We start from the raw sequence: 12,045 nt of genomic DNA, 5'->3' as shown, positions 1-12,045 counted from the left end.
AGAGCCTTTCTTAGTAACTACTTGGTAGTCCCCAAACACAGCTTACAGTTTGCTTCTGTGATGCCTTTGGGTAAACTCTTTTTAGAATCCCAAGTATCTTCTATTAAGTAAATCCTTCTCATCTACTTAGTTTCAGGTCAAGTGTTCCTTTTCTAGGAAGCTGTTCCTAAACATCACACAGGAACAGAAGTCCATTCCTCCTCCACTCCCCTCCCATTTGATCCCTTCCTTTTGTGATGTTAGACGGTGAGAGCTTGGAGGGTGGAGACCAGGTCATTTCCTGGTGGAAGAGGCGTGGTCTAGGGGAAAAGCCACGGGCCCGGGACTTGAGAGCGAGATGCTGAAGAGGAGCATATACTGCTCAGCCATCTCTGGACTTAGGTTTGCAAAATAAGAGCATGAATTAATTTTTTTTAATATCCACTCTTGATCACAACTGTTGCCTGGATACAAAATGTTGTCTCCCTTTCAGATGTACAACAAATATATATAAAAAGTCATGAGAGAAAATGACCTCAGTGTGTGAAACTTGTAAACATTTTTGCGATCTTGCCTTTGCAGGGAAATCCTTAATTCTTCTCTTTCAGACCTGAAGCAGAACTGACAACCATTTGTGTTCTCTTTGTTTGAAGCTTTATTTTTGTGAGTCAACGGTCTTTCTCCAGGTTTAGCTACTTCCTTAATGAAATTAATATTTCTCATGAAATGGTTTCGTGAGGAAGTGCTCGGGGATGGCTGGGATGGGGGTGTGCGCCATTCCTGGAATGCTTCCCACAAGAAGAATTTTAGGAAGGGGCAACCATGATCCTACCCTGTCTAGGGGTTCAGGGTCTTTTCTGCTTTTACGCTCCCGTTCTGCACTTTAGGGGAGAATGTGCGGGTGTGTGCACGTACATACATGCGCGCACACACACATACCTCACACACACCTTTGACTCCTTTAAGAGGAGGGTGATGGAAGAAAGCCTTGAGAGTTCACACACTTGCCTCAGTGCTTTTCTTTAGTTTTGTTACAGAAGGAACTAAAATAGAGGAAAACTCCTTCAATCTGTGGTCCAGACAAGTGTGGCTGCCCTGAGTGTCCAGCCAGTCCTGGGGCCGGCTGACCTGCAGCTCCCAGTTCCGGCAGAGATGTTGAAGTCTAGGTAGCCCCAGAATTTTCACCAACTGCTAGATGAATCCTCGGGCAGTATATTTTCTATAAAATGTGCGTTTGGAGCATGAAGATATCTCTTCTAAAGCTTTCCTCTCTAGACCTTCTAAATAACTCTGCTCCAAAGTACGGGTAAGAGCCTGAGGCCGTGAAATGCACTGAAAGCACAATCATCGCTGAACATGTGGAGAACCAAGATCCCATGTGCTATAGGTGGGTCCTGTGAGGAGGACTAAAGGGGGAGTTAAGTCAGATGGCCGTGGGAATGGGAACGTGGCCTCAAGAAGTGGTAACTGCAGATGAATTTAGCTGAGGTGCAGAAGAGCCAGAGACAAGAATTACAAAGGAGCAAGGTAGATGTAGGAGAGGAAGCATGTTAAGTGTACACCCTTCAGCTGCATGACTGAGTTCAAGTATGGCGCTGCCTCATACCAGTTGTCATTTAGCCACTCCATGCTTCTATTTCCCATTGGTAAAATGGAGATAATAGTAGCTTTTCATAGGGTGGTGTAAAGAGTTTAGTGAATTAATGTGTATTAAGTGCTTAAAACAGTATCTGGCACAGAGCAAACGTTATACAACTCTTAGCTATTATTACTAGTACCATTATGTCACTATTACTGTTATGATGAGATCATCATCATCACTGCTATAATGTTATTCATAAGGGACCAGGTCTTGAGTAGAGAAGTATAATAGTAGGTACTAAATTCAAATGGTATTTAGTTGCATCTTCATTTGGTTGTGTCTCGTTTTTGGATCACCAGAGATGCATTTTTTTTTTCTCTCTCTATTGAGTGGAAAAGTGTATCTCTGTATGAATGACTACTTTATACGCTTTAAATGTTTTGATGAAAACACCTGATGGGTTCAGATAAAGCCGTTCTTCCAAAAGGCTTGAAGCAGTCTCCGATGGCTCATTTTCTCAGTCCTTTACTCTCCTGGGACACATTCTACCAACTGTTCAGCTACTGTGTTGGGTCTGCTATTCAGAATCTTAATTATGCTGTACAGCATGAATTGTATGTGGATGAATAGAGCACCCATAAAGAATATTGAGATGTTTCAGGATCAGGGGTGTGTGTGGGAGATGGGGCACGCGGTGACTGGGTGCATCCAGGTGTGAGCAAACAGCGACGGTGTGTCACGTTCATTGTCATTTCCTTCTTAGATGACTATGCCCAGCTGTGTAACATCCCTGTCACGGGACGCCGGCAGCCATATGGACAGGATGCCTTGGTCGACTTCAGTGAACAGTACGCTCCCGAAGCTGATCCCTACTTCATTCAGGACCGTAAGCAACATTTTTAGTTACTTTGGAACTAAATTGTGGTTCTGAAGTTTAGTCAGTGGTTCTCAAAATGTAGTCCCTGAAAGCTTGTAAGAAATGCAAATTTGCGAGCTATGCTGTAGACCTGCTGAATCAGATACTGGGGTGAGACCCACCAATCGGCTTTACCAGCCCTCTGAGTAAGCCTTACATACACTCAAGTTTGAGAACCACCAGATCAGATTATGAGTCTCACTGGTGGGAATGCTATTACGTTTATTTTCTTTTATTTATTTTTTTTTTGAATTTTATTTACTTTTATAAATTTATTTATTTGTTTTTATTTTTGGCTGTGTTGGGTCTTTGTTCTGTGCACAGGCTTTCTCTAGTTGCAGCGACTGGTGCACGGGCTTCTCATTCTCGTGGCCTCTCCTGCTGCAGAGCACGGGCTCTAGAGTGCAGGCTCAGTAGTTGTGGAACATGGGCTTAGTTGCTCCGCGGCATGTGGGAATCTTCCATGGGCCAGTGATCGAACCCGTGTCCCCTGCATTGGCAGGCAGATTCCCACCCACTGTGCCACCAGGGAGGCCCTATTTATTTTTTTATACAGCAGGTTCTTATTAGTCATCAATTTTACACACATCAGTGTATACATGTCAATCCCAATCTCCCATGCATCACACCACCACCCCCACCGCTTTCCCCCCTTGGTGTCCATACATTTGTTCTCTACATCTGTGTCTCTGTTTCTGCCCTGCAAACCAGTTCATCTGTACCATTTTTCTATGTTCCAAATATATGCGTTAATATACAATATTTTTCTCTTTCTGACTTACTTCACTCTGTATGACAGTCTCTAGATCCATCCACGTCTCAACAAATGACCCAATTTCGTTCCTTTTTATAGCTGAGTAATATTCCATTGTATATATGTACCACATTTTCTTTATCCGTTTGTCTGTCGGTGGGCATTTAGGTTGCTTCCATGACCTGGCTATTGTAAATAGTGCTGCAGTGAACATTGGGGTGCATGTGTCTTTTTGAATTATGGTTTTCTCTGGGTATATGCCGAGTAGTGGGATTGCTGGATCATATGGTAATTCTATTTTTAGTTTTTCAAGGAACCTCCATACTGTTCTCCATAGTGGCTGTACCAATTTACATTCCCACCAACAGTGCAAGAGGGTTCCCTTTTCTCCACACCCTCTCCAGCATTTATTGTTTCTAGATATTTTGATGATGGCCATTCTGACTGGTGTGAGATGATATCTCATTGTAGTTTTGATTTGCATTTCTCTAATGATTAGTGATGTTGAGCATTCTTTCATATGTTTGTTCGCAGTCTGTATATCTTCTTTGGAGAAATGTCTATTTAAGTCTTCTGCCCATTTTTGGATTGGGTTGTTTAATATTGAGCTGCATTAGCTGTTTATATATTTTGGAGATTAATCCTTTGTCCGTTGCTTCGTTTGCAGATATTTTCTCCCATTCTGAGGGTTGTCTTTTTGTCTTATGGTTTCCTTTGCTGTGTAAAAGCTTTGAAGTTTCATTAGGTCCCATTTGTTTATTTTTGTTTTTATTTCCATTACTCTAGGAAGTGGATCAAAAAATACCTTGCTGTGATTTATGTTAAAGAATGTTCTTCCTATGTTTTCCTCTAAGAGTTTTATAGCATCTGGTCTTACATTTAGGTCGCGAATCCATTTTGAGTTTATTTTTGTGTGTGGTGTTGGGAGTGTTCTAATTTCATTCTTTTACATGTAGCTGTCCAGTTTTCCCAGCACCACTTATTGAAGAGACTGTCTTGTATATCCTTGCCTCCTTTGTCATAGATTAGCTGACCATAGGTGCGTGGGTTTACCTCTGGGCTTTCTATCTTGTTCCATTGATCTATGTTTGTTTTTGAGCCAGTACCACCATATTGTCTTGATTACTGTAGCCGTGTAGTATAGTCCAAAGTCAGGGAGTCTGATTCCTCCAGCTCTGCTTTTTTCCCTCAAGACTGCTTTGGCTATTCGGGGTCTTTTGTGTCTCCATACAAATTTTAAGATTTTTTGTTCTAGTTCTGTAAAAAAATGCCATTGGTAATTTGATAGGGATTGCATTGAATCTGTAGATTGCTTTGGGACGTTTATTTTCTTTAAAGAAAAATCTTACAATTTCCATGACAAAATCATTTTTTTACCCATGAAATGGTGGCCTAATTTAAGGGTCAGTTTTCTTGATAGCTTGGTTATTATATTGTAGTCTTTTTTCATACAAGGAAATGGTAAATATTAACTGTACTGAGTTGATCTTTTTTTTTAAACATCTTTATTGTAGTTGCTTTACAATGTCGTTAGTTTCTGCTGTATAAGAAAGTGAATCAGCTATACGTATACATATATCCCCCATATCTCTTCCCTCTTGCGTCTCCCTCCCACCCTCCCTATCCCACCCCTCTAGGTGGTCACAAAGCACCGAGCTGATCATCCTGTGCTATGCAGCTGCTTCCCACTAGCTATCTACTTACATTTGGTAGTGTATATATGTCAATGCCTCTCTCTTGCTTCATCCCAGCTTATCCTTCCCCCTCCCCATGTCCTCAAGTCCATTCTCTTAGAATGGGAGATAAAATGATTGCTCTCCTGGTCAGAGATTAATCTTTAGAATTCACTTGTGAGGGGGTTTATTGAGTAAGAAATGATGTCACTTGTGAGGGGGTTTATTAAGTAAGAAATGATGTGTGACGCTTTTCCTGGATTTGTGAGCAGACTTTTCAAATGGGAGGTGGAGCGTGTATGTGTGAATCCTGTTCCCATTTAGAAAGTAAATGCCTAAATGTACAACCAGAGTGTCCTGGATAAGGAAGCCACACAAGCTGAATATGTCTGTGGGAGAGATCAGAGCTTTCAAATACAGACTAATTATGTGAAGTCTGAAAAATGGGATGGTACAAATTGAAATATCAGTAGGTAATGGGTTGTCTGCCTTCAAGAATGGGACTAGAGCAGTGGAGTCCAGGTACCTGTTCCACATCCTGCAGAGGGTGCCTCATTGCAGCAAGTGAAGCTGCTCCAGATTTTCAAGACAGAATCCCTGCAGACCAGGTAGTTGGGGTTAGGACTTTGGAGACACTGCTGAAATTATAAAATACAGCAATGCTGTTCTTTCTTTGGGACCTTTCACCTGTGCACAAAGCAAACTAGCTGTGACCTGGGTCCTGAGGAGCAACACAAACTTTGTGGCTGCCTCTGGAGCTACTTCAGTTCTGAGCCAAAGAGTGTTTTCCTCTTTCCCTTCCCTCCTTTTGTTTTTTAAAGTATGCAGTATATTGATCCTCCAGCCAAATTAAAACTGCTTTAAAATTTACATGAAAACAGCATTCTATTAAATCGGCTGGGTTGGGTCTTCTAGACCTGAGTGGATCTAGAGCATTGCCAGCATCCAGAAGGACCCCTGGTTCCCTTTTCCCAGCCACCCCCATCCTAACACCTTAGATCAGCGGTCCCCAACCTTTTTGGCACCAGGGACTGGTTTTGTGGAAGACAATTTTTCCACACATGGGGGGGTGGGGGTTGCAGGATGATTCAAGCTCATTACATTCATTGTGCACTTTATTATTACATTGTAATATATAATGAAATAATAATGAAATAATTATACAACTCACCATAATGCTAACAGGAGGTGGAGCTCAGGCAGTAATGCGAGCAATGGGGAGCAGCAGATGAAGCTTCACTCACTTGCCCACTGCTCACCTCCTGCTGTGCGGCCCAGTTCCTAACAGGCCATGGACCAGTACTGGTCCGTAGCCCAGGGGTTGGGGACCCCTGCCTTAGGTTTTCTTTTAATCAACCACAAATAATCATGCACTACTTCAAGAAATGTGCTTAAATACATTGACAGCTATAAGCCTGTGCACTTATGATTTCTACACTTCTGTGTATATATTTATAGGTCAGTAAACATTTACTTTAAAAAAAAAGGGAGAAGAAATATTAAAGTTGCAAGAAAGTACAGTTTGCCTGCCCCATAAATCCAAAATACCAGGGTAAATCTACATGTAACTCTGACACGATCCCATGGCTTGTGTGTACAGCCTCTAATGCACTATAGTTCAGATGCCAGGAATTTTAATGTTGAAATGTTCTGGCTTATGTAGTTTTTTTTTAAGCTGTCATTGCTTTAAAACTTTTAAAATTCACTACAAATGTTAAGAAATAAGCATGTTGGTATCAGGTCAATTTCCTGTTTAGCAACATAGGAAGTTGCAGATGCAGTTCGAAGACCCCCAGCTTTGACTATGTAACGGCCTTTAAATTTCTTACAAGTTGCAGAGAAATAGCTCCTCCTTCCTAGACCAGGATCAAAGGCTCTCTGGCCCTACTGAAGACATAAAATCGTATGAGGTAAGATAGTAAAAGAGAGGCTGAATCACACCACCTTTATTATTCATCATCTTGTGCCTCTCTGCTGAAAGTTGGGCTAATGACTGGTGTCACCTTTAGTTAGAGCAGTATTTCTAAAACTGGAATTTTCTAGAGAAGAGATCAACTTTTTCTATAACTGGCCAGATAGTAAAATTTGTAGGCTTTGGAGGCTATATAGTCTCTTTTGCAGCTACTCAACTGTGCTCTGGAATCAGGAAAGCAGCCACAGACAGATATTAGCAAATAGGTGAGGCTGTGTTCCAGTAAACTTCATTTATAAAAATAGGTAGCAGGCTCACTTTAGAGCACGGGCTGTCGTTTGCTGACTGCTGTTGTTTTAGAGTCCTGTAGAAGTATTTTGGGGAGTCTGATTAATGCGTGTGTAGGAGTTTCAAATTTTAATTTCATGTTTTAACTTCTATAATAAACATAATTTTACTAGTTAAAATGGACTTTGCTGTGTTACCTGGACTTTGAAATATTTCCATAGGTTGACTTTCTTGTCAATATTTCTCAAACTGGCTTCAGGATCTGCTGACAGTCTTGATGCCCAGTCGTATTTTTTTTCCTTTTTAGATGTATTACTTAATTTTTAAAATCATTGTTAGACCTTACAGCCCTGCATGAGAAATGATATTTTGCTGCCCCCTGCAGTTCGACCTGAGAATTACTTCAAAGGCCAGATACAGACTTCTGACCCTAGGTTGATTTTTTTTTCCCCTTAAAAGCTAATACGTGGGGCTTCCCTGGTGGTGCAGTGGTTAAGAATCTGCCTGCGAATGCAGGGGACACAGGTTCGAGCCCTGGTCCAGGAAGATCCCACATGCTGCAGAGCAACTAAGCCTGTGCACCACAATGACTGAGCCTGTGCTCTAGAGCCCGTGAGCCACAACTGCTGAAGCCTGTGCTAGAGCCTGTGCTCTGCAATGAGAGAAGCCACTGCAATGAGAAGCCCACACACTGCAACGAAGAGTAGCCCACACTCGCTGCAACTACAGAAAACCTTGCACAGCAATGAAGACCCAACACATCCAAAAGCAAATTTATAAAAAAAAAAAAAAGCAAATACATGGTGCCTTCAGAAGGTGGGGGAGAGGATGAGACCCCCCCCCCACATCAACAGTGTGTTTGGGTCACTGTGGATTTATATTTACAACTTTCTAGAAACAGAGGAAAATATTCTTGATGCCTGGCTACATTGTTTTTGTACTACTAAACTCTAGCTCTGAATCAGTTTAAAGATATCTTAAAAAAAAAGAGCCAAACAAGAGCTTCCTTGTTTCTTTAAAAGAATTTTGGTTTTCTAAACAGAAATATGACGTATTTCTCGTTTATCAGGATGTTGTGAGTCCCTTTTACTGCCTTTATCCTTTGATCCCCCAAGAGCCCTTTTGTAAGGCTCATTCCAAAGCCAGAGCAAACAGACCTCACATGGCAAGGCCAGCCTGGCTTTTCTCCACTCCTGGGAACTCCCCATGAAAGAGCACTGCCTCCAATGCCTGTGCATCTTAGCAAATGTCTACTCTCATAGTGAGTTCCATCGGTTCTATCCTGAAAGATGTTCTGACATTTACCCCACTGAGAACTCAGGAAATTTAAAATCTTAGACAAAAAATTTTAATAATTAAGGGCAAAAAAATACCCTACTTGCTGTTATCGTTTTATGTGATTTTAGTGTAGAACATCAGAATTCAAGATGTGGGGCTAATCTGTACAACCTACACAAGGTTGGTAATAGTTTGCTTAATATCGTGTACACTTAAATTTTAATGGTATCTTTAAGGAATTGGAAATACGTATGTATGATGAACCATAACCTTAACCTCATGTCATTTTCAAAAACGGTGTAAGAGGTTGAAAATTTGTAACTTGCCTCCTGTCCTTTCCCTTCCAGGTTTTTTAAATAGCTTTGAGGAGTTACAGGCTGAAGAATGTGGCATCCTCAACGGCTGTGAAAACGGGCGCTGTGTCAGGGTGCAGGAAGGTTACACCTGCGATTGCTTTGATGGGTATCACTTGGATATGGCCAAGATGACCTGTGTTGGTAAGAATCATATGTATTTGTTGGGAAATTAACCTTTTCCTGAATGCCCTTTGGCTGGACCTCAGACAATCTAGTACCTTTAAGATTTGCAGAGTTTCAGTTTGGGAAGATGAGAAAAGCTCTAGAGATGGACAGTGGTGACGATTACACAAAAATGTGAAGGTACTTAATGCCACTGGACTCTCCGCTCAAAAATGGTTAAAAAAATGGTCAATTTTATGTTCCATATATTTTACCACAAATTTTTTAAAAGTTGATATTTAAGAGTTCATATAAATGGTACATACCTGTGGAGGAAAGGCCAGAAAGTTTGGGGTAATTAGTTTGACTCTTTTAAATTGAGCTTTTGACTCTGCAGCAAATGTTTTCCCTGAATACCTGACACCAGCAAGAGGGGAATATAGATGAAAAAGAAAATACAACTTCCATTTTAGAGAAAGTTCTTTTCATAACTCTCACTTTGCCTTCCCTCTTACTTTTAAGAGAACAGTAAAAATATGTTTATCCTTACCGTGTGATTGAGGCTGTGTTCCTGAGCCCGTTGGCCTCCTTGCTAAATGACCCTTGACTTGTAGCATTTTTTTCCTCTATTCTTGTGGCCGTTTTGCTCCGTCGTGTAGTTTCCCCACTTCAATTTTGTTAGTCTCAATCTGAGGTACGTCTAAAAAAAAAGGTAACCTGGGTTATTAAAGGTGTTTCAAGTGCATAGAGCCTTTCTTTCCTGTGGAAAGAAATCTAAGAAAGTAACTTAAACCTTTAGAGAGGCTGCTCAGAGGCTCTCTTTATTTCTCTTGACAACCTAACAGTTCTTCGGCATGTGCAGAGAGGAATTTAGAAGTAGGATGGTTGTTCCAGCTTTCTTAAGGTTTGACTATAAAAAGTCAAGCTGACAAAATGGTCCCTGTTGTGTTAAATAACAAACAGGGAAAGAAATTCTAGAACCTCCTGGATAATCACCTTTTTAAGATCTAGAAAGTAGTATTTCTCTTGCATGTAATTGAAAAACAATAATGGGAAAGACTGCAGTTTACTGGGGGGAGAGCACAGAACAGCCAGGCAGTGTTCAGGCCGGATGCCTCAGGTAGGGTGTAGATTGCATTTCCTCCCGGAGCAATGTTGAAGCTTGCTAACCTGCGTGGTTTGGCTTATTGCAGATGTCAACGAATGTGATGAGTTGAACAACCGGATGTCTCTCTGCAAGAATGCCAAGTGTATCAACACCGAAGGTTCCTATAAGTGTGTGTGTCTGCCCGGCTTTGTACCTTCCGACAAGCCAAACTACTGCACTCCATTGAATACTGCCTTGAATTTAGAAAAAGACAGTGACCTGGAGTAAAAGTGAAGCTACATAACCTAAGCCTGTATACTCTGCACTGTGTAAAGGAGAAAGAGAAATGTATTATACTTCAGACATTTCACTTGACCCAGAATGTTGGAAATATGGAAACATCATGGAATTGTATATCCTCAGAAGCGAAAGGATTCAGTGTGAGCCTGACTTGTGTGACAGACCAAATGGACATTTCTCTGAAAAAACAGTATATATAGTCTGTTCATATGTAAAATTCAGTGGAAAAGAGGCAGAACAGTGCTATTATTTTAAACAGAAGGTTGTATTATTATGTTTTTTGTTTTGATATTTTTTACTATTGCTTGATTAAATCTGGCATTTAAATAGTGGTGGAAATATTTTATATAATTTTCATTTTTTGGTTATGCAGTTCCTTGGCTACTGTTTCTTTCAAATGTCAAGTGCAAAAGCCTTTGATAAAATATTGTTTAAACTATTATAAGTATTCTTACACAGGGTTATGCTTATTCCTGGTCTGGAACATTTTTAAAATCCAAATTGTCCTGTGGAGCAGGCAGTGATTGTTTCAAAACTTTTGGAGAAAAGTACTTTATATTTACAATGCGGTGGAGAAAAGTACTTTATATTTACAATGTGGTATCTGATTTTAATGTCCATTTTTAGCCAAGCTGCTGGTAGGTGTTCATTGGATCCCTTTCCTACAAATGGAAGAACTAATGAGCTTACATTACTGTTATAATGTGTAAAGCAGGACCAGCAAATTTTAAAACTTGATGATCCCAATATATTTACCATTGTATGTTAAAGCAAAATAAATCACCATTTTTTTAGAAAATTTCTACATCCGAGTAATGTCAATGACCATGTGCACACAAGTTGTTCCTGACCACCCCACTCTATCAATGGTCTTCTATGAATGTAGAGTCTTTTACAGGTTAATTATTACATTTGTTAGATACTGTTATGGGTGGAATTGTGTCCCTGGAATTCATGTTGAGTCATGTCCCCTCAGTACCTCAGACTATGACTGTATTTTTAGATGAGCTAATTAAGGTTGAAGAAGGTCACCAGGGTGGGCCCTAATCTAATAGGACTGGTGCTCTTATATGAAATTAGGACATAAACAGGAAGATCCTGGGAAGGCACAGGGGGCCGACAGCCATCTACAAGCCAAGGAGAGAGGCCTAAGAAGAAAATTCTATAATACCTCGATCTTGAACTTCTAGCCTCCAGAATTAAAAATAAATTTAAGCCACCCAGTCTGTGGTACTTTGGCAGCTTTTAGCAAATGAATACAGATGCATAACATAGGAAGAATAGCTTTCACTGTTCCAAGCCTTACTTAATACAAATCCACAGTCATACAGTTGTCTTATTTAACCTGAATTTCAGAATCTTTTTTTTTTTAAGACTTTTTTGATGTGGACCATTTTCGAAGTCTCTATTGAATTTGTTACAATATTGCGTCTGTTCCATGTTTTGGCTTTTTGGCCGTGAGGAATGTGGGATCCCAGCTCCCCGACCAGGGATCAAACACGCACCCCCTGCATTGAAAGGCGAAGTCCCAACCACTGGACCACTGGGGAAATCCCTCAGAATCATTTTTAATAAGAGCATCTGAGTTTTCAAAAACAAACTATGGATAGGCATACTCAGCAGAAAATATCCCCATTTAACATTTTCTTGTAAGACAGGCTTTCGGATTTTAGTATCTGCCATAGGAGGAATGGTACATCTAAAATGTCCATGTCCTCTACCACCGAGAGCCCTATGACCAGGCACCAACCACTGTCCCTGCCTTCCCAGGAGCTTGCACGGGCCACGCACCCGCACACCCCCTGTCAAGGGGATAAT

At 40.8% G+C, this 12,045-nt stretch overlaps 1 protein-coding gene across 24 annotated transcripts in view; it reads left to right on the top strand.

Moving 5' to 3' along the window:
* LTBP1 (latent transforming growth factor beta binding protein 1) overlaps positions 1–10,566 on the top strand; it is a 428,310-nt gene extending 417,744 nt beyond the window's left edge. For all 24 annotated transcript variants that reach the window (XM_065891713.1, XM_065891712.1, XM_065891731.1 and 21 more), the window contains 3 exons: positions 2,325–2,447; positions 8,730–8,879; positions 10,034–10,566. In XM_065891713.1, coding sequence (XP_065747785.1) covers positions 2,325–2,447; positions 8,730–8,879; positions 10,034–10,215 — 455 coding nt within the window. In that variant the 3' untranslated portion in view covers positions 10,216–10,566. The remainder of the gene's footprint in view (positions 1–2,324; positions 2,448–8,729; positions 8,880–10,033) is intronic.
* Positions 10,567–12,045: the final 1,479 nt, after the last annotated feature.

Source organism: Phocoena phocoena, chromosome 14 (genome assembly GCF_963924675.1).
Source record: "Phocoena phocoena chromosome 14, mPhoPho1.1, whole genome shotgun sequence".
Classification (NCBI taxonomy): domain Eukaryota; kingdom Metazoa; phylum Chordata; class Mammalia; order Artiodactyla; family Phocoenidae; genus Phocoena; species Phocoena phocoena.
This window is presented reverse-complemented; position numbering and strand designations above follow the sequence as displayed.